This window comes from Gadus macrocephalus, chromosome 11, assembly GCF_031168955.1.
Source record: "Gadus macrocephalus chromosome 11, ASM3116895v1".
NCBI classification, from domain to species: Eukaryota; Metazoa; Chordata; class Actinopteri; order Gadiformes; family Gadidae; genus Gadus; species Gadus macrocephalus.
This window is the reverse complement of record NC_082392.1, coordinates 10,735,972-10,756,407: the sequence shown is the minus strand read 5'-3', so window position 1 is coordinate 10,756,407 and position 20,436 is coordinate 10,735,972. Positions and strand designations below refer to the sequence as shown.

At 43.5% G+C, this 20,436-nt stretch overlaps 3 protein-coding genes across 3 annotated transcripts in view; all 3 read right to left on the bottom strand.

The window, feature by feature from the left end:
* Nucleotides 1-1,061: 1,061 nt before the first annotated feature.
* On the bottom strand, nt 1,062-3,813 carry arl4aa (ADP-ribosylation factor-like 4aa). Its single transcript, XM_060064349.1, has 2 exons — nt 3,657-3,813; nt 1,062-2,900 (listed from the first exon to the last, which is right to left on the bottom strand). Exon 2 carries the CDS (start codon nt 2,782-2,784, stop codon nt 2,170-2,172), a length of 615 nt encoding a protein of 204 aa, XP_059920332.1. The 5' UTR covers nt 2,785-2,900; nt 3,657-3,813; the 3' UTR covers nt 1,062-2,169.
* Nucleotides 3,814-4,431: 618 nt separating this feature from the next.
* On the bottom strand, nt 4,432-6,239 carry bola1 (bolA family member 1). Its single transcript, XM_060064350.1, has 2 exons — nt 6,156-6,239; nt 4,432-5,460 (listed from the first exon to the last, which is right to left on the bottom strand). The coding sequence occupies exon 2, from the start codon at nt 5,393-5,395 to the stop codon at nt 4,937-4,939; it is 459 nt and encodes a 152-aa protein (XP_059920333.1). The 5' UTR covers nt 5,396-5,460; nt 6,156-6,239; the 3' UTR covers nt 4,432-4,936.
* Nucleotides 6,240-9,792: 3,553 nt separating this feature from the next.
* Nucleotides 9,793-20,436, bottom strand: part of sv2a (synaptic vesicle glycoprotein 2A) — a 37,343-nt gene continuing 26,699 nt past the window's right edge. The window contains exons 4-13 of the mRNA XM_060064348.1: nt 19,511-19,662; nt 18,971-19,104; nt 18,474-18,563; nt 17,873-17,980; nt 17,335-17,423; nt 14,855-15,019; nt 14,146-14,279; nt 12,672-12,878; nt 11,982-12,141; nt 9,793-10,675 (exon numbers count right to left, since the gene is read on the bottom strand). Of these exons, the coding sequence (XP_059920331.1) occupies nt 10,492-10,675; nt 11,982-12,141; nt 12,672-12,878; nt 14,146-14,279; nt 14,855-15,019; nt 17,335-17,423; nt 17,873-17,980; nt 18,474-18,563; nt 18,971-19,104; nt 19,511-19,662 (1,423 nt within the window). The 3' untranslated portion in view covers nt 9,793-10,491. The remainder of the gene's footprint in view (nt 10,676-11,981; nt 12,142-12,671; nt 12,879-14,145; nt 14,280-14,854; nt 15,020-17,334; nt 17,424-17,872; nt 17,981-18,473; nt 18,564-18,970; nt 19,105-19,510; nt 19,663-20,436) is intronic.

Sequence of the window (20,436 nt, the reverse complement as noted above, 5' to 3'; positions counted from 1 at the left end):
TCTGTGCCAGGTTCCACTTTGGCAAACATTAGTCATCTTGTCTACACTATTAGAAGCATACCTTTAATAGTGTTGGCTTTAACCGGTTTATCAACAGAGTGTTTCACTTGTCTCTCCGAGATAAGGTAAATGCTGTCTGTACCAGATGAAGCCCAACCCTGGTTAAAGTCCGGTCTAAAATTACATCTGGGGCGACAACAAATTAAGTGTTAATTGCCACGTTGAGTCATGCGGTGAATTATCCAAAAGAAACATATGTCCGGCTCCTTGTTATCCCATAAAACGTGCTAATGACGGCCACATGTATATAGCAACATGACTGACATGCCAGGGAGGACTCAGTATAGCTAAATGGTCGCAGCACGCGGCTATTTAAGTCCAAGCAGCTGCATTGTCGGAATCTCTGAACTCTTTCCGTGGAATGGGAGATGGAGAGGGAGAGATGGATAGAGAGTGAGAAGAGAGATAGGGAGATGGAGAAAGAGAGACTGATTGCTAACAAGTACTAAATACTCGTTCACCTTGCTAAAGAAATACACAATATACCCTCTATCCTGCCAGTGTCTTCACACATCTTGGAGGACTGAGTAACTAGCCATTAGCTTCTTCATGCAGTGCTACAGTAGGCTATACATTACAGTCACTAGTGCATGTCAGGGTATTTAATCAAACCGTGATAAATTCTAACAAATTAAAATAACGTGTTGGCAAGAGATTTTCTATGAAGAAGATTTGATTTTAAGGAACGGTTCATCATAACCCCATCCTGGTTCCCTGAGCTTTTCAGTAAACATTTCACTAACTTGCATCAGTCTCCACGCTCTAAATATAGCACTCACAGCAGAACAGCTGGTCGGTTAAATCAGTGATGAATGAATGACGACTGAATTGAACAAATTACTTGATTCCATCTAGGCCTTGGAAAAATCTAATTTTCCCATTTTGGACTTTAGCAGATAAATCTGAATTCCCTCAAGCTGCGTTGGTCACCAAAGTACTTGACGGCACCTGCTACTTTATACCAACAGAGCCTTAAAAGTAATATCACACCGTTATGGAGATTGCTCTTAATAGATTTTATTTCAGAAAAGATGATGCATAAATTAAACTACCTGATGGCAGTGTGGCCAATGAAGACCCAACTATACACAGTAGCATCTCGCAGGAGCCTACAAGCCTGAATGTTAAACTCTGACATGAAATGCTCGTTTTTTTTTTTAACAGTGAAACACTATGGGATAGTGTAAAGTGCTTTTTGACAATTGGACAAGGTAAACAATGTATTGCGGCAGCAGGTAAACTAATGTCATGTTGCAACACTTATAAAGAGTAAAGTACAACAACAAAAAAAAACTATACAATGATTTTAAACAAAGAAAAGTAACACAAGATCCACATTGAAACGGGTGTGTTTGGGATATTGGATTCCTCTAGTGTTCATAGTTTGTTCGCCAGGAGCAAGGGGGGGGGGGGTGAACAAAATGGCCACTTGCCTCTGCCTGTTCGGTGCATCAACGTCCACATCTTCATGACTGTTCTACACCCATCTCAAGAATCTTTTACATCACTTTTGGTCACGTTTTCAGAATAGCCATTCAATTAATCCTTCGTACATCGTCCGCAAATTCTTTCTCCGTCCCAACCGCTCTGGCCCTTACAACCTCTCGAGCCTCACGCTCCGAACCCTTGAAACATTTCAACATCCTTCCTTTTCAAAAACATCATCATCCTCATCATCATCCAACTGTTTTCCTCAAGAGTCACTTTCCTGGTCAGCAGCTATCCCAGCATTGGGGATCAGGGTGGTGTGTGTGTGTGTGTGTGTGTGTGTGTGTGTGTGTGTGTGTGTGTGTGTGTGTGTGTGTGTGTGTGTGTGTGTGTGTGTGTGTGTGTGTGTGTGTGTGTGTGTGTGTGTGTGTGTGTGTGTGTGTGTGTGTATGGGGGGGACGGGGGGGACGGGGGTAAGTAGTAGAGCTCAAATCTGAACTGATAAAACTCAGCACGTTCAACATATACTGTAGCGGAAACAGATCCACGCAGCCGAGGCAAGGATACATCCCGGGTCCTTCACATTGATCAACATATCTCACGCTTTACTTTAGAGATATATACATGATCGGTTCTTCCTTTAAAAGTCCTGTTTTTCTTTCCCAATAAGTGACTCCGGGATCACCTCTTCCTCCTCTGCTGCTGCAGCTGCTGCTGGGCCTTGCGGCGCTTCAGGATCATGTCGTGGATCTTCTCCATGCCCTCCCGCAGGCCGTCCCCAGTGATGGCGCAGGCGGGCTGCAGGTGCCACGGCGTGCCGGGCCCCAGCTCCTTCAGCGCCAGGCCCCGCTCCATCTCGGCCAGCGTCAGGGAGTTCCTCAGGTCCTGCTTGTTGGCGACCACCAGCACGGGCACACCCAGGTTCTCCATGGTCTTGGCGATGCGGTGCAGCTCCGTCTTGGCCTCCTCCAGCCGCTCGCCGTCCACCGAGTCCACCACGAACACGATGCCGTCGGCGCCCCGAGTGTACGACTTCCACAGCGGCCGCAGCTTCTCCTGGCCGCCCACGTCCCAGAAGTGGAAGGTGGCCGCGGTACGGTGGCCCCCCAGGGACAGCTTCACCTTCTCGGCGTTGAAGCCCCGGGTGGGCACGGTGTTGACGAACTCGTTGAAGCGCAGCCGGTACAGCGTGGTGGTTTTGCCGGCAGAGTCCAGGCCCAGGATGGCCATGTGAAAGGACTGGAAGAAGGGGACGGAGGGCAGGAAACCGGGTTGTTCTGAGAATCCATTCCCCATGTTTTTGTTTTCATGAGGAAGGGATTGTTTTAGTTTATTCCGATCAGTAGGTTATCCTCGGGTTAGGTTTGTATTCCCTCCGAACAAAGTGAATCAATGGCAGCAGGTAGGCCCACCTGTAAACGTCACAAGGGTTATTATGAGTCACTTCCTGGAGGTTTATTTACACAGCGAGATATGCAGGTGCACGGAGGTCATGGCACTGGCCCACATACCAACGCACTATTTTATTATCCATTTCTAACCTCACCTATAAAATATAACATTTAAAGAGATACTAGGCTACCTTTAACCCTACGAGGAAATTACAGGTGTTTAATTATTGCCCAATCAAATGACGTTGCGTGTTGCGTAACCTTAAGCGACTTTATGCCTTTTCTTCCGGACTATGTCTTAACTAGAAGGCCAGATCATACATGCCAACATCGTAAAGAAATGTTAGGTTGAGATCCCCCAGCACCAAAGGGGACCAATCGTCTCCTCTGTCCCGCAACAACCAGGTTTAAACCCACAGCAGCGCGGTTATGTCCTCCTCTCACGGGGCATGTTCTGGTGGAGAGTCGCTGCGTGGTTGAAACAACCAAGCGGTCAACACGGTCGTCAATCCCGGGTCTTTTGGAAACCACACAGCCCCCAGTTGCCTGCTCCATCCATATTTACCATCAAACATCGATAGATATCATTTCATGTGGGAGGGCTGATGTTACTGATTCTCCAAACTTTAAAGAGCATTACCTTATCGGAGTTTGGTTTCTCCTTCATTGACATGTGACGAACGGAAATACATCAAATGCACCGAGGCGCAATGGTTGCGATAATAAAAGATACCGAGCATGAAAGTTAAATGAACGACATTTAAAGTAGAAACTTACCGCTGGTAGAAGGCGGGTGGACAACGTGTGTGAGAGCTGTTTGCCTGTTCGGTCGTTCTAGCAACAACCCGCCGTACTATGTCAGGCCCGCGAGCGCCGCCCAACGCCGTCCTGTGTTTACCTTCAAACTGATTGGTCAGACAAATGCCCTCCCTGGACGAAGCGGGGGATTCATTACTCCATTCTTTTTTTATAAATCTGTTCAGCGATATAAATTATTCATGTTGGATAAATGATCTGTAGGCATAAATACATTATTATTATGTTTATACTTTTTATATATAATTGGACCTACTGTGTTTTAATTTCAAGAATTTTTGAATGATCGAAGGCCTGTTAATTACTCTCTTCATGGACTGACACCAAATTTATAACAAAGATTTAATTTAGCAGGTGAACATAGGCCTATAAGAAGCAAAACACATACAAATGCTGTGATTGCAGAAAACGGTGTCATTAATTATTCACCTTCTATTTTAGCCTACAGCCATGGCGTACGACAGTGTTTGCCTAAGCGTTGCGTTAGCAGAAGTATTTCAGTTATGCTGGAGGACCATATGCTAGCTGGCCATGCTTGGGATGTTTAGGGAGCGGCAATCGGACAGTTGTCAGGGGATCCCCGTGGGCCCAAGATCTCACGACGATGGCACGTTGATCTCCACGGTGACCTTCTCCCATGCAGGAGAAAGACTTTGCTTGATGATGCTGCTTTATATAATTGAATACCACGATTTCCCTCATTAAATTTCAGAAAACAGACACAATTACTGAGGTATTTTATTCAATGTATTATTTAATATATTTAAGTAGGTCAGGGTGGTATTGATACAGACTATTTTGTTACCCAGTCTCCAGTCAAATAGTCACATTGATTTGAAATAAAGGCTGGGAACAAGTTTCCTTATAAGATATCACTGCAGTGAACCTCAACAATGTTATTTATATGTTCATATTTATATGTATATGCAATTGCTGTATATTTAAACATATTGGCTAGTGCCATTTCAGAGATATATTTATTATATTCAGAAGGATTAAGTTCGATTCCATTTATTATTCCATCCATCAAAGACATCCATCATAAAACACTAACATTCACAGTTGAGTTTTACTGTTTGCCAGTGTGAATGTAAAATCTTTTACAACATTTCCGTTATAAAACAATATTTTAATGTTTAATTCACATGGAACTTCCATTCCTCCAACGTCTCACACTCCGACCATGCCATCTTTTGCAGAGGGGTGTAGAGCTGCCACACCACCATGTAAGTCCCACTCAGTCACTCTCTCCCGGCCGCCAGCTTCACCTCCACAGAGTGGTCCCCCTTTGAGCCCCCCATGCAGGGGGGACTCTTGGCCACGGAGGGGTTACTGCCCCACTGGGCGGGGGTCTTGGCCTGGATGGCCAGTGCGTGCACACAGCTGCTCAGCTCCTCGCGCAGCGCCTCATTCACCAGGCGGTGGCGCTGTATCAGAGAGAGGCCGTCAAAGCTTGCGCTCACCACCAACACGCGGAAGTGGGACTCGGAGCCCGGCGGCACGGCGTGCATGTGGCTCTCGTTGTGGACTTCTAGGTGCGCTGGCACAAGGGCGCCGGTCAGCTTGGTTCTGATCGCCGTCTCCACAGGCCGACCCCTGGAGCCGGGGTCCATATGAGCGATGGAGTGGGCCAGGGGGCGAGTTAAGGCGGGTAGGGTGGCGGAGACGGGCCGGGCACAGAGAAGTATGCGGGCCAACATCAGAATAGGTGCCGGGACACCACTAATGATGGGAGAAACAGAGTCTGACTCCCAACACGGGTTACCTGTAGATACATAGTTGGATGTGTGGAAAAAGGTGTTGGAGGCAAGACATAGAAACTCAGACGTTAAAATGAAGCGTTCTTACACATTAACTTTTCAGTATTTAAAGTGAATGTTCAAAGCTGTACAATTGATAACAAATACCCCCACCTAGTGGGGAATGTTGTCAGTATACCTAAGACCATGGACCTACAAATTACGTCTTATGACGGACAAGAACAAATTTATAGCCTCATGGTAAATATTAAATTAGATCTTTTGATATACATTTTAAAATAGCAATACTTAATGACCAGTCCTAGTCAAGGTTTTACAAAAATCCTTGTTTGTAACGTATGAGCAACTTTCTGTGTCTGAAAAGGTGCAGCCTTATTTACAAAAAGTTGCTCATAAATTACGTTGATTTTTATGGAAGCGAAGCTGTCCTTAGAGGTAGAATATAAGTGATTTTATCTACATTAAATACAAGCAGATAAGAGAACTATTTTTTGTGAAGGGCTCTCCATGGACGGAACTGCAACCAAGGACGCAGTATTGCGAACATAATCTAACGTTAGCATATTTTAAAACACGTTTCCCCAATGGAAAATTACAGTCATACAAATCTTGATTTTCGAATGTTGATATGAATCGTTGTACGTGTCCTATGTGTACATTTGTGTACGTTTTACGTGGTTATGCATGTTCATTTACTCACCCTTTAGAATTGAATGCTAGCTGTTGTCAATAGACATGCTCAACGGATGTTGCGTCATGCTATATCGGAAATGCGTACTTCTGGTACTTGTAGTCCAAAATGCGTCATCCGTTGCGACTTCATACTATTATGCTTATAATGTGACGAAAGATTTAAATTATTCTTTATTTCTGGAGAAAATAATGACAAATGACAAACACATTTTGATTTTAGAGTTATTTTTATTCATGGTCTTTTGTTATTCATTGCAGATCTAACGGGTCAGTTGCCCAACAGCAACTCCCCCACCAAAACCCAACAAATAAAATATATGAAAAAAACTCACACACCTTAGAACAGAATTGACATCGTAACATTTAGCTTAACTATTATCATAACCTGTATTTAACATGTATTTACTCATTATTCATTCTCATTTACAAAATACACAAAATCAAAGACAACATACAGTATTGTTCATTTACACTTCTTATTTAATGTAACCTTTTATATTTATGCTTTCACAAAGAGAATCTATGCATACATACAAACAACTACAGTTTCTACAGCACAGTACAATGAAGATTGTGATAAATTCTTTTTAATATTGAGTTAATGGCATTGCAGTCTTATCGACAGCTTCAGGACCTAGATTTAGCTTTAGAGAGAACACATGAATGTGAGCCATTCAGTCCTGTTTTGTAGAGCCAACAGTCAGCGTTTCCATGGACTTGGCTAGAATAATAATGTGCTTTTCAGGGAGAGAAAATAGACAAATATCCCAACACACTTATTGCTTTGTTAACTTTTTGCACTCAAAATTGACTGTTGCTTAGGCAACAATAATTTAATAATACAAAATAACCCTGTAACAGAAGCTAGGATATGTATATACTACATACAAACTGGAATTGAACGGAGAATCCAACAGAATAACAGATTTGCTGGAATAGTTTGCATTTTCATGACGATCTCGCGTTCAACTACGCGGTAATTACATTGACGTGGTTATTTCTTTTTTTATTTCAAGGGGAACAGAGGACGTACGGTGAGATAAAACACATAATAACGGTATTCAAACATTGACTTTTTGTTGTTCTGATTACGTAGAATTCTTAATTTCTAGGCCATTAATGTGCTGAAACTGTCTGACCATTAAAGTTCTTTTTGTCACTTTAAGACTCTTATTCACGATACATTACCGAGGGATCCAAGAACACAGGGCGTCATCTTATTACTTATAACCTTTTGATTTTATTTACATATATTTATATCTATATCAGAGATCTGACGGATTGACACAAAGAAATATTTGGCAATAATTTACGGTGCTTTCCTCACGCTCACAAATGAGTCACATGATGGTCACAGATGTCCAGTTTGTTTGAAAACATATATTATGGGATGTTATATGGGGGGGGGATTCATCCATGTCCTCGGAACGCCTATGTTCACAACTGCATTTGTGTTGGTGATCGGATTATTTGGTTGTGTGATTAGTCTATGTGCTCGCTCTTTTTAAAACGCCAGCTGGACAAGCGACCTATCTTGTGTCTCGAAGCACTGAAGACATCGGTTAGCGGGGTTGTACATCAGAGTACACATAGTGCAGTGGGTTGTCTTTTCCTTTTTTTTTACCTGTCTCAAGTCTACATATGGCTGCTATCCTACAAAATGGCAGTTGGACAAAAGAATAATCATAGTTTTCTTTGATCTAACCTGATTTGATTTTTGATTGGATCTGATTTGTGACAGAGTTTATTTTCCCACGCAAATGTGAACATATCTGGTTTTGGTGATTTGGACCCATTGAGTGGAAATGGATCCATGGTTCTGTGCCATTTTTGGGGTTCAAATTGAGAACCTGGCAGTGGGCTTCCTACCATTATTCCTGTGTGTGATCTTCTCTGTGAAGTTATAATTGTCTTGAATAGAGCTAAATTAATAGCTGTTTCGCTCAGCTTCAACTCCCAACCCATCTCTGTATGTGTAAACCGTGTTACTTTTTGAGCTGTGCCCTGTAAAAATAAATAATAAATAAATAAATAGAAAAGGAAATTCTGGTTTTCTACTTTGGGCACAGTGACTTAGATCAACCTTGATGGTAAACTATCATTTATACTTTAATTTAAAGTTTGATAAAAAAAAGATTAATGTATCCCTAGAGCAACAAATCAACTTTTAAACATAGCTAAAATCACGCCAGTTTAGATAGTTTGATTGTTACTGAGGACTGTAGTCAAGTTAAAATGCCAGCCTAAGATTTAAAAAGTCCAATGAAACAATGAGAGGTTCAACCTTCCACAAGAGAGATGTCTACATCTCAACATTGCTATAAAATAATTAATCTTCATTTTTTTAGGCACCTGCCATTTACAATAAAACCATTCACACATGAAGTTAAACCTTGACGTTTCCACTCAATTATACAGATGAGAACGATCCCTTTATTGTATCTTCTCTGGACTGGAAGGGAGCTGTTATTTTCAACACACACGTTTATATATTTCTATATGGATATTTGTTTGGCTATATTTATATCTATAATCATCTATAATATAATGATGAAACACATTCTTTCCGAGACCATTCAGTTATTAGTTAATCGGTTCTTTATGAATGGAAACTGCTTCAGTTGGAATAGACTATACATGGAATTTGTAATTGTAAGTAATACAATGTAGCTTTACATATACATTTATATATATATTTATATATATATAATGTATATAATGTATATATTTATGATTGACTATATAAACAGATGATTATCATCTGTATATGCAAACAGAATAACAGAAAATCTGGATGATTGCACATTTAAAGGGTTGGGTTGTGCTTTAAGATTGTTAACTTTTTGTTAATTGTTAACTATTTTGTCACGTTTTTTGTATATTTCATTGTGTGTTTTATTGTGTGTGATGTACAGTGTCCTTGAGTGACTTGAAAGGCGCTTTTCTAAATAAAATGCATTATTATTTATTATTAACTTTCATGGTTAATCAAATGCAATGTAGCCTTTTTTGGGGTAGCTTCTTGAATATATCCTAGGTTGCACAACTTAAGAGGTGGAGTCAAAGCATAAATGCAATGTATCTAAACGGGGGCCACTGTTCAACTTACCCCAAATTCAAGTAGATACGTTGTTATATGCATAGCACATTGTTTGAAAGTAAATATACCGTACACCTGCAAGTACTTCCCAATACTGTAGGCATTTCATCAAATAAGATGGATTTAAAATTGCACTATAAATCTTAAAAAGGTTCAAGTTGGATGAATTTGGAAATTATGAATGTCTTTCATCGAATTTGAAACATGTTATTTGCATTCACACTGGCAAACAGTTGTGCTTTCAATGTTAAAATTCAGTGTGAACTATTTTTGTTTAATACTTTTTAGATGCAAACGATACATCTGGCAGCATTTAATGTTTCACCATTGTCTTGTTCGGGGAGAATCCATGCACCTCCTCTCAGCTGTTCAAAATATCAAAAAGTAATGTTTTAAAGGGAAAAGAGCTCCGAAATGAAAGACCTCGAATGTTCTATAATCTATAAAATGGCAGTTAGGTTGTACACCGACACAAGACCGTTAGGATATATAAGAGTGAGGGCCGGTCATGTGACAGGACCAAGCCAATCAAAGCATGTGTTGGGTTTAGGATCAACAATGCTTCAAATAAAAAGTAATTTATTCTTTTCAAATAAAAAAATTTAAAGGCAGAGAGGACCGTAGAGGTGATGTGAATAGCGATGAACATTATGTCGAAGACGTTTGAAGCCAATGGAGAGTGGTCATCATCCTCATCACTCTGTCTATTTGCATTGCTCCTTCTCAAGGACCCTGGTTCTCTAACCTCTTACCCCAGTCTGGGCCACTGGTGTTTTTGTGCTAGTGGCCCCATCTCAAAAAAACACACCAACGATGCACTCATAAAAAGGCGCCTTGCACTATAAACTGGCCCCCGATTCAGAATCTCGGCAGTTGCAATATCTGACCGGGATCCCACCAATGTTAAAAGCATCACACAGGCTTTCACCACACCCACCAATCGCTCTAGAGCATGGTGTGTTTGTGTGTGTCTGTATGATGGTCGGTGAATCCAAATGACAAGAATATCTTAATATATGTATACACAGCCGGTGGGCGGTTCGCGTTGACTTCTATGCAGAGATCTGACCGTTGTTAATTTTGTGTTACATCCGGGGGGGGGGGGGGGGGGGAGTCGGGGTTAGAGGGTAGAGTGTCAAGGGCTTGAGTGTATTTTTTTGTTTTTTGCTTGTTCACAGTGTGGCTAACACCTTTCTGATGCCTCCCCGTCCGCCACCCAACTCACGCACTCCCCACCTGCCCACTACTGCAGTACCTGGCCCCGCGTCTCGGGCAGCTTGAGGGCCAGGAAGCTGCCGGCCGCCAGGGCCCCCGAAGCGAAGAGGATGGGCACTGCCTTGGTGATGCCCACGAAGGAGGTGAAAATGCTGATGCCCAGTACGGCGGCCAGCTTGCAGAGGGCGTTGAGGAAGCCAAACGCAGTGCATCTGGATGGGAGGGGAGGGTTAATTCATTAACATTTTTGATGTTAACACATTGATAAAAACTTGCTTTGGCCACCAGAGGGCGTCACAGTCTACAACATCACAGAAACGCCACTGCGAATAACAACGTCTGGCATATATGTTTGCATATTTGTAATGTATGGATTGATTTAATTCATATTTTTAGTTTGCCAACGTTTGTTTTTGTAATTTTACAGATTTAGAAATGTGCTGTTTTTCTCATGTCATTGCAGATAGGCCGACATCAATGCTACCAAACTTCTACCCAGTTCTGACCACAGGGTGGTGGTAAAGAAAGGCAATTCTCCACAGCCGTCACACCCATCGTTTTTCGCCCTCCTCCTCACCCAACCAATCATTGTGCAGCCTTGCAGTTCAACATCCCAAGTGGGATGTTGCTTGTCCCACCTCCCTGTCATTATCACTTTAAACCCACCCCCACACCTATATGGTAGTCATGGAGATTGTGAGTGTGTGTGTGTATATATATGCATGTGCATCTACGTGTGTGTGTGTGTTTGTGTGTGTGCATGTGCCACTTGCCAGGCCACCATTGTAATTAAGAATTTGTTCTTAATGACTTGCCTGGTTAAATAAAGATAATGTTATATTGTGTGTGTGTGTGTGTGTGTGTGTGTGTGTGTGTGTGTGTGTGTGTGTGTGTGTGTGTGTGTGTGTGTGTGTGTGTGTGTGTGTGTGCGCGCCTGCATGCGTGCCGGCCTGCATGCGTGCCTTCGTGCGTGCTCATTGTAGATATGTATTCATTTTAAATCAACGTAAAATTATACATTTAAGCTTTTATAATAACACATTCTACACTGCTATTATATTGTGCTGTAAAATGTGCCATGTTAGTGGCTTAAACTGCTTTTCAGATCAGCTTTTTCTCATTTCTTCAACGCCGCATTTAACTGCTTTTGGGGGCCCCCGCCAGGTACTTGGGCCCCCCTACTCTGCGTATGGGGAACGGCGGCCCTGATCGTACGCCATAATAAAATACAACGGCGTCAAATGCGGCCTTATAAAAGCTCAAACACTGAATTTCCCATTGATTTAAATCAATGCACGTCTTCAATATGGCGTCGTTGCGACCCTTTTGGCCTTCCCTATTTGTGTGTGTGTGTGTGTGTGTGTGTGTGTGTGTGTGTGTGTGTGTGTGTGTGTGTGTGTGTGTGTGTGTGTGTGTGTGTGTGTGTGTGTGTGTGTGTGTGTGTGTGTGTGTGTGTGCGTGCGTGCGTGCGTGCGTGCGTGCGTGCGTGTGTGTGTGTGTGTGTGTGCGTGTCCTCACCTCTTGTCAGAGGGGTAGAGCTCCACCGTGAGGACGTCCAGGGCGTTCCAGGAGGCGATGCTGATGCCTCCGAACAGGCAGAGCAGAGCGATCATGGCCGACTCGCTGTTACCGAAGGACAGGAAGAAGCAGCTGACGCAGGAGATCACACTGGAGCCGGCTGGAGGACAGAGGACACGCAGAGTTAGGGAGAACAGGGAAGAGGATGGATCCGTGATGCCAGCCATTGTGTTTGGCATATGCCCCGGTGTAAGTTCTCCTGGGCCTTTGCTACGAAGATGAGAACTGAAGTAAATCATCAGTTTTGGTGTATCTTGGGAGTGCGCCCTCGCCTTGAATAAGGACGGCAGGCTATATAAACAAGATATGAGTATTTTATATGTAAGGCTTTACACTCACTTTACACTTAAGTGATTCAGTTATATTTAATTTTGACGGTCGGAGCTGTGGAGTAGCCGCTTCCTAGTAGTAATTAGAACAGTTAGACCAGCATATGCCATCATGCCTGGATTCTCACGACGAAATGAGGAACTACATTTGGGAAACATAAAATATAGTGCAATTCCCCGTATTCCCGTATGCATGCCTGTATGGATCTGCCAAGGATTCCCATCCCTGAGTCAATGCAACCCCACCGACCCACATCCAGATCCACATACAATAACCCCCTGAGCCCCCCTGGCATTTTACCCAGCATCCTCAGCCTTCCGATCTTGTCCATGAGCAGCGCGGAGACAATGTTGCCCGGCAACACGGCCAGAGTGCCCAGGAAGCTGACAAAGTACACCATGTAGGCGTTGTTGTCGTCGCTGACGTCACTGAGCAGGCAGCCCTCCTTGTTGTGCAGAAACGTGCTGTTGATGAGTCGGCTGTTGATCAGCCGGTACTTGAACAGGTCTGGTGGAGAGAGGGGGATTTAAAGAGAGGGGGGGAAGAGGCAGGGGAGAGTGAGAGAGAGAGAGAGGGGGAGGGGGATGGACAGAGAGAGAGGGGGGTGGTGACAGAGTGATGGGGAGCGGACGGAAATAGACCAGATAAGAAGGACGAGTGGAGGGAGAAAGCAGGCGGAAGGGAGAGATAGAAAGGGGATAAATAGGGTGAGAGAGAGGGTGAAGGAGGGGAAGAGAGAGAGAAAACAGTTGTGGAGAGGCCGAGAGAGGGAGAGAGAGAGAGTAAGGGAGTGATTGGTTAGTGGATCTGGAGATGCAGTCAATTGGTGCTGCTGATTGTCGGCCAGGAGTAGGGCTAAACGCGATGAGCAGAGTGCTATCAGACTGCCATGCTACTCCAGGATGGGTGATGAGAGAGCCGCTGCTGAAACCCCAACATTAACACCCAATCAGGCTCTCTGTAATGTACCCAAACCCATGGACCCTGAAAATGGTCATTTAGCAGACGCTCTGATCCAAACACGACTTACAGTGAATCCTAGGATACACGTCATTTGGTTCCCAAAGATTGTGCCGAGTCGCTGTGTCGTTGAGGACACAAGATGTCATGTGTGTGTCTCTTTAAGAGCGACCAGCCCCATCCCAAAAAATGCTTTGCTGGCCTTTTAGCATACGCTTGATTTTGGATCCATAAATAGTTGGTGAGCAGGGATGGCTGGTGTGCCTCAGCCCCACAAGGCGTTGGACCTACTGTCCCACACTACCCTGCCCCCTGGTACAGAGGCCATCTCCACTCTTCTCTGGACGGATCCCAGACACCTGTAACCCAACGTGTCATCAGCTGTTGTAATGTTACACAACAACTTTATCTGGCAGCCTCCCCCGGTCTTCTGTTAGGCGGCAGCCCCGATAATAAGCAGTCGTAACGGGAATAATATGTGATTTGAATTTGAATGAGAAAGTCCCATCTGGTGCATCGAGGTGCTATGAATGATTGGTTGAATGGCAGGAGAACTGCAAACAGATCACAAAGGCAAGAGGGATGGCTTTTGTGAAGCGCTGATAGCACATATTGAGTGCTATCACAATGTGTATATGCATGTGTGTGTGTGTGTGTGTGTGTGTGTGTGTGTGTGTGTGTGTGTGTGTGTGTGTGTGTGTGTGTGTGTGTGTGTGTGTGTGTGTGTGTGTGTGTGTGTATGTTTGCGTGCAAGTATCCACGCTTACATTTATGTGTGTGATTATCAAAATGTGTGTGCGTGGGGGTTGCACACCTGTGTTGTAGAAAAGGGTTGCGATGAAGGTGCAGTTCTTGAAGAAGGTGTTGCTGGAGGTGATGTCCTCAAAGTAGCATTCCTCGAACAGAGAGTCCTCAAACACCATTGACTTCATCTTCAGGTTCATGAACCTACATGGGACAACAAAAATGTCTACCACTGCTGCGTTCACACCATGCGTAGGGCTTAGCTAACTCAGGTCACCAACAGTTTTCACAATACGATTGGTGCTAAGCTAAGCTATCTCAGGATGATAGCTTAGACAGAGTTCAAGAACACAATGTTTGCTGCTGTTGTCTTGTTGCTACACTTAGGCCTAAGCTTTGGTTGATACATAGGTAAATAGGTTATAGGTAATAGTACTACTACTCATAATATTTACATTGAAAATATTTTCAAGATTTTAACTCTTGTACTCTTTTTGTAGGTCAATATAGTTTTTTGGTTTTGTATTATTTTATATATTTGTCTACCTCTTTTAAAATATTTTATTGTGCTCTAATTTTGCTACTTTGACAATCAAGTTTCAAATCTGGGATTGATGATAGAATGTCAAATGACCTTATCTTAAAAGTGGCAAGTGCTGCTACCTTGGTATCCGTGGCGACACTATTGGGATCTACGAGCGGATAATGGCTTTTTATCCTGGTTGCTAATCGCCATGGTGACTGGGGGCTGGGGCGGGGTTCAGCACGTGGCCACTCACTTGTCGTTGAAGTACTGGCCCTTCTTGTGGACCTGGTTCTCCAGGGTGAAGTTGAAGGTGACATGCTCCACGCGTTCCTGGGTGAAGGTCTTGGTGCGCGACGAATACTCTTGCTTCTGGAGGTACTTGATCATGTCTGGGAACCACACCGTCAGGCCGTAATAGCTAGGGGCGGGGAGTGTGGGAGAGGGGGGTGAGGGAGGAGAAGAGGAGGAAGAAGGATATAGAGAGGGAAAGAGTGGTGAGGGAGAAGAAGAGTAAGGAGTGGGAGAGAGAGAGGGAGGAGGAGAGATGAGAATAAGGCAGAATAGAGGGAAAGAGCAGGTGGGAAAAACGACATGAGAAAAAGAGAGAAAGATTGGGAGAAAGAGAAGCAGTTTCAGAAAGAGAGGGTTGGAGGAAAGGAGAGAGGAAAATAGTTAAAGAGAAATAGAGGAAGAGAGGGAAAGAGTGGGAGAGTAAGCAGGATAAGTAAGCATGTTTCAGAAAGAGGAACAGAGAGAGGAAGAATTAGGGAGAAACAGGGATGAGTAGATGGAGAAAGAAAGAGAAAGGGACAGGGAGAGTGGCAGAGACAAGGAGAGAGAGATAGAGAGATTGTGCTAATTAGAAAGAATGATTGATGAGTTATTCTGCCTCGTATTCGTTATTATTGGTAGGTTTTTTTAATAAAAAATAATTATCCCCACATTTTCGTTTGTGAATGTTCCATACTATCATGGGAACACGATGAATCCCTGAGCTCATGTTTTATTTGCTCTGACATATGTGTCTGGTCCCTACGGAGCCCTCTTAGGGTCACATGATGAAACATTAAAAATAAATGTAAATAAATGTGTAAATCCGTGCAAACAGATTGGGAAAGCGTGCCCTTGGATTCGTAAACCATGCACATGGGTTTGCAATCCACATGCACTGTTCTTCAGCAAATGGACCCGCCTTGGAACGGTATGACCACTTCTTCCCATAAAGTCCAATTCTTGTAGATTCAAGGGCAGATTTAATGATAGGGAAATCAGTGCTACTGATTTAGCTATTTGTTGTGGCCCTTTCATGGCATTTATGTGCATTGTTAGTGCTCTTCACCTGAAAACCACCATTAGAATAAGTGGTCAAGCAGCTAGCTTACATAAACACTAGTTAGTTACCTATCCAAGCATGTGGTTAGGATGTTTCACAGCTTTTATTGTGCAATTTCGCGGAGCTTGTCATGTTCCAAGGCAGGTCAATTTGCTGAAGAGCAGAGGAGGAGGTGTGGATTGCAAAATCCGTGCACACGGTTTACGGATCTGAGGACATGCTTTACCAAACCATTCGCACGCTTTACTAATCAGTGCCCACCGATTTACACTTTATTTATAAAGAAAAATCATGTGACCCAGGGGGTAGGTCCCCCTACGGTTCAGAAAGATTTACAGAAGAGCTGGCCCGGGTTGGGCCAATCACAACCATTTCTCTAACATGGGGCGGGTTTAATACGATGACTGAGGGGGACATATGGAAGTGCCTTCGAGGCATTTTCATGAACAACTAAGATGGCTGCCGCTGATGTGTCACACATACTCTTGTTCTGATTGGTTGTAGGTCCATCCAATTGCAAAGTTATTTGGCTCTGAGTCGATTGATCACACGCCTTGGATTTGAAAATGAGACAAGAGGTTTCAGACTATTACGCATTTGCTAATTGGGCTGGCGATGTGAGGCATAGCATGATGCTCTATAACAACTCATACTCAGATTGCACATAGTACCGTATTGGCCCAAATATAAGTCACTTACATTTCCTTTTTCTGGAAATGCAAAAAAGTAGTCTTATATTCGGGGTCTAGACTTTTAAATTTTCCATGACAACTTTCTGGTAATAAATACCTTTAATTTGACCAAATCTGGTTCCATGCTGCTTCCCTTTCCCTGTAAGAGCTGGGCCATAACAAGGAAAGTGTTTTGCTCTCTACTCTGTTGCGTTGTGCAATCAAGGTTTCGGGAAAACAACACAACTTGTGGTTCTCCGGAGATCACAGCTAATTGCCGTCAGTTTATATGGCTTTAGTTCACCACACTTCTTCTCCTATGAACTCTTGGGTTCCGTGATCTTAGTGGCGGTTCTATTCCCGCAGTGCCTGTTGCATGTGCTCTCACCCCTCCACATCTCTCTCCTCTCTGGAAGTGTATGGACAGACGAGCGCCCTGGATGTTTTTATCCACATACAACTGTGTTTTAATTATCATGATTTTCAATTAAAATGATCTTAAAAGAATATATTTCCAAAAATGAGTCTTATATTAGGGTCAATATGGTAGTTACATCAACAAGCTTATTTTTTTGCCATGTTTACACTGGTTCCCTTAGGCAGCAGTCAAACATTTGTCCTGAATAGTTGAATTATAATGCAGTTGAATTGTATTGTTTATTTTGTATATGAATGATACCATTCCTATAATTGATGTGTAGGTGGGGATGTGCCCTGAGGAGGTGTTACCTGAAGGACATGGAGAACCACACGGCCATCATCATGTAGGTGGTGCGGCGGTACTCTGGGGAGAAGATGGCCAGGAAGTTACCACGTACCTGAGGGAGGCAAGCATGCAAACACACACACAAGCATAAACACACATAAACACATGCATCCACACACCCACGCACACACATGTACAAATGTACAAACACAGACAGCAGGTTAATATCTCCGAAGCAAAAATAAAACTAATAAAATATGCACTACGCAAATTAATTGACCTCTACCAAATAATTACAAGAACATTGTAAGTAGAAAACATGGCCATTGTGAAGTTAAATGAGACCAGGAAATAAGGTTGCATGCCTCATTTTGTTGTCTCATTTAACGTTGCAGTAACCATATTTTCTAATCACGATGTGCACAAAGAATTACAAGAATATTCAGAGTACAAAATATGGACATTGTGAAATAATGAGACCAAGTAATTAGCATTTAGGTTGACAAATAGTATTTTGCTGTGAGAGCTAACATTAGCATTCAGCCCTGGGGTTAAAGTCACCTGATGGAACAAGGCACTGAGCTTCATCCTCCACTTCTGGTGCCAGGCGAGGCTCTCCCCCATGTCCACCAGCTCATCCATCTGCTTCACCGTCTTAATGGTGGTCACCTGGCGGCCATAACACTAATATTTACACTTTGTCTGGGAATCATTAACAGTTAACTGCCCTCCGTTAATCAGCTGACTTTTAGTGTCACGGCTTTATGGCTCTGCTCAGTTGGCCGGCACCGATACAAACCGACACAGCATTAATGTTTTATTATTTTAGAGGGTTTTGAAGTGGTTTGTCTTTCCGGGGTTTATGTTTTCATGGTATGTATCTATCACTATTTAATCTTGAGTAGTGCAAATGTTAATTAAGCAGTGATATTAACAAAACCAATGTTCAGGTGTGTTCAGTGATGTCTTCAGAGTAATCGCTGGGATGCATAAATGTCACATTCTAAAGCGAGTAAGATGAATGTTAAGTTCTGACACACGTATGTTAATGTTCAAAGAATAAACAGTTACATTTATTGTACATAATGCATTATATCTGATGACTTTAATAATTGAGTTGAAATGTGGTGGGGTGGTGCTTTAAGAAGGTGTGGTGGCTTACAGAGAAGACCCTCTCTGGGTAGCCCTTGGCCCGCATGTTGGTGTCATGAACCTGCTTCAGAATCATCCATGCCTCGTCGTGTTTACCGTTCTAGCAAAGACAACAATAAAATACATCCCCTGTTAGTTTCATCACAAGAGACCATTAGAGATGATATCACCGGCATCCCTAAAAATGTCCATTTAAGCTATCCTGTCATTTGTTTAGTGAAGGCTGAAGTGGTCTCCCAGACTCCCACCTCTGGTGGGAGTCGGTTGAGATCCACCTCCCATTTCTGTTGAGATTCAAAATTACATTAAAACAGTTGATCACACAGTTGTGCTGATACTTTATGCATTGTTAGGATTCATTTGATTAATTCATGATCATCCCGAAAGGAGCTGTGTCAGATATACATCATATACTATCACATGAGACACATTACATTGACAAGTACTTGGCAATGTGATATTCATTAAACCATTCATAATGCATGGTGGATGGGGTCCTGGACTGACCTCCAGGAAGAAGCGGGGGCTCTCGGGCATGGTGGTGAGGGCACATATAGCGGCCACTGAGGGCAGGGCGCACACCAGGACGAACACACGCCAGCTGTGGAACTGGTAGGCCGAGCCCATCTGGAAACTCCAGCCTGGTGTCAGGAAGAGAGAGAGAGAGAGAGAGAGAGAGAGAGAGAGAGAGAGAGAGAGAGAGAGAGAGAGAGAGAGAGAGAGAGAGAGAGAGAGAGAGAGAGAGAGAGAGAGAGAGAGAGAGAAAGAGAGAGAGAGACATAGTGAGGGAGAGAGAGAAATGGAGAGAGAGAGAGAGAGAGAGAGAGAGAGAGAGAGAGAGAGAAATGGAGAGAGAGAGAGAGAGAGAGAGAGAGAGAGAGAGAGAGAGAGAGAGAGAGAGAGTTATATGGTATCTTACTGCCTGTTTGGTAGATTTCATAATTTTATATTAACTCATTTAAAGCATTTTATTGCTGACTGAATAACAAACTGTCTGACTGATGGACTAACTCCTTGACTGACTGACTGACTGACTGACTGACTGACCGTAATGGGGGATAATGGCCCAGGCCATGGCGGAGGCGTAGATGCCGCCGATCATCCAGAACATGCAGAGCCAGCTGAGGTGCTCGCCCCTCTTCTCCTGGGCCAGGAACTCAGAGTAGTAGGAGAACACGATGGGGATGGAGCCTCCGATACTGCACGGAGAGAGAGGAGACATGGACCGAGAAGGAGAGGTAGAGAGGAACGAAGGGGAAAGAGAGAGGAGAAGAGAGACGACAGAAGAAGGGGAGATGGAGAGGGAGGTAGAGGGAGGAGTAGAGGGAGAAGGAGAAGACAGAAGGGGATGTGATAGACAGAGCAGAGACAGAAGGGTCATAGAGAGGAAAGCGAGAGAAAGAAGGAGAAGACTAGAGGTTAAGGTCAGGTTAAGGTGTTTTACTTCCAGCCAAAGAATCTGGGTTTGAACCCCAATATGCGCAAACTACCTGTAGGCTTCCTTGTGCCCTAACCCCTCCTTGCTAAAACATATCTTATGTATCTACACTCACTTTCAAGAAATGTGTACGAAAAGTTGTCAATTATTGAAGAGAGAGAGGAGAAGACGAGGGGGGGGTTAGAAAATCCTGTCGAGCCATGGTCATCCCTTGAGAAGCCAGTGTAACGACCTCCGTGCTACGGTGATCATGCATTAAAAAGCGGTTATTAAGGCGGGGCAAAGCCTCAGACAGATGGAGGAGGGATGTGGTGATTTGATAGCACACTTGGTGGACGATTAACGATTGGCTCGTGGTTTGCATATTAAGCGGCCTACCTCACGCTTGACTCACGATGATAAAGAAGGTTTGGTCGGTTTCGTGTAAGAATTTGATGTCGAGCTTTAGAGTGAATTCCTGTCGTCTTACAGCCATTTGTACTAATTACAGAATTAATGAGCCTCACAAAGCTGCATTCAAATGAGACAGAGTCAG

What these genes read in the sequence shown, in the direction of transcription:
- arl4aa (XM_060064349.1), bottom strand. Translation starts at nt 2,784, where the DNA reads ATGGGGAATGGATTCTCAGAACAACCCGGTTTCCTGCCCTCCGTCCCC.
- bola1 (XM_060064350.1), bottom strand. Translation starts at nt 5,395, where the DNA reads ATGTTGGCCCGCATACTTCTCTGTGCCCGGCCCGTCTCCGCCACCCTA.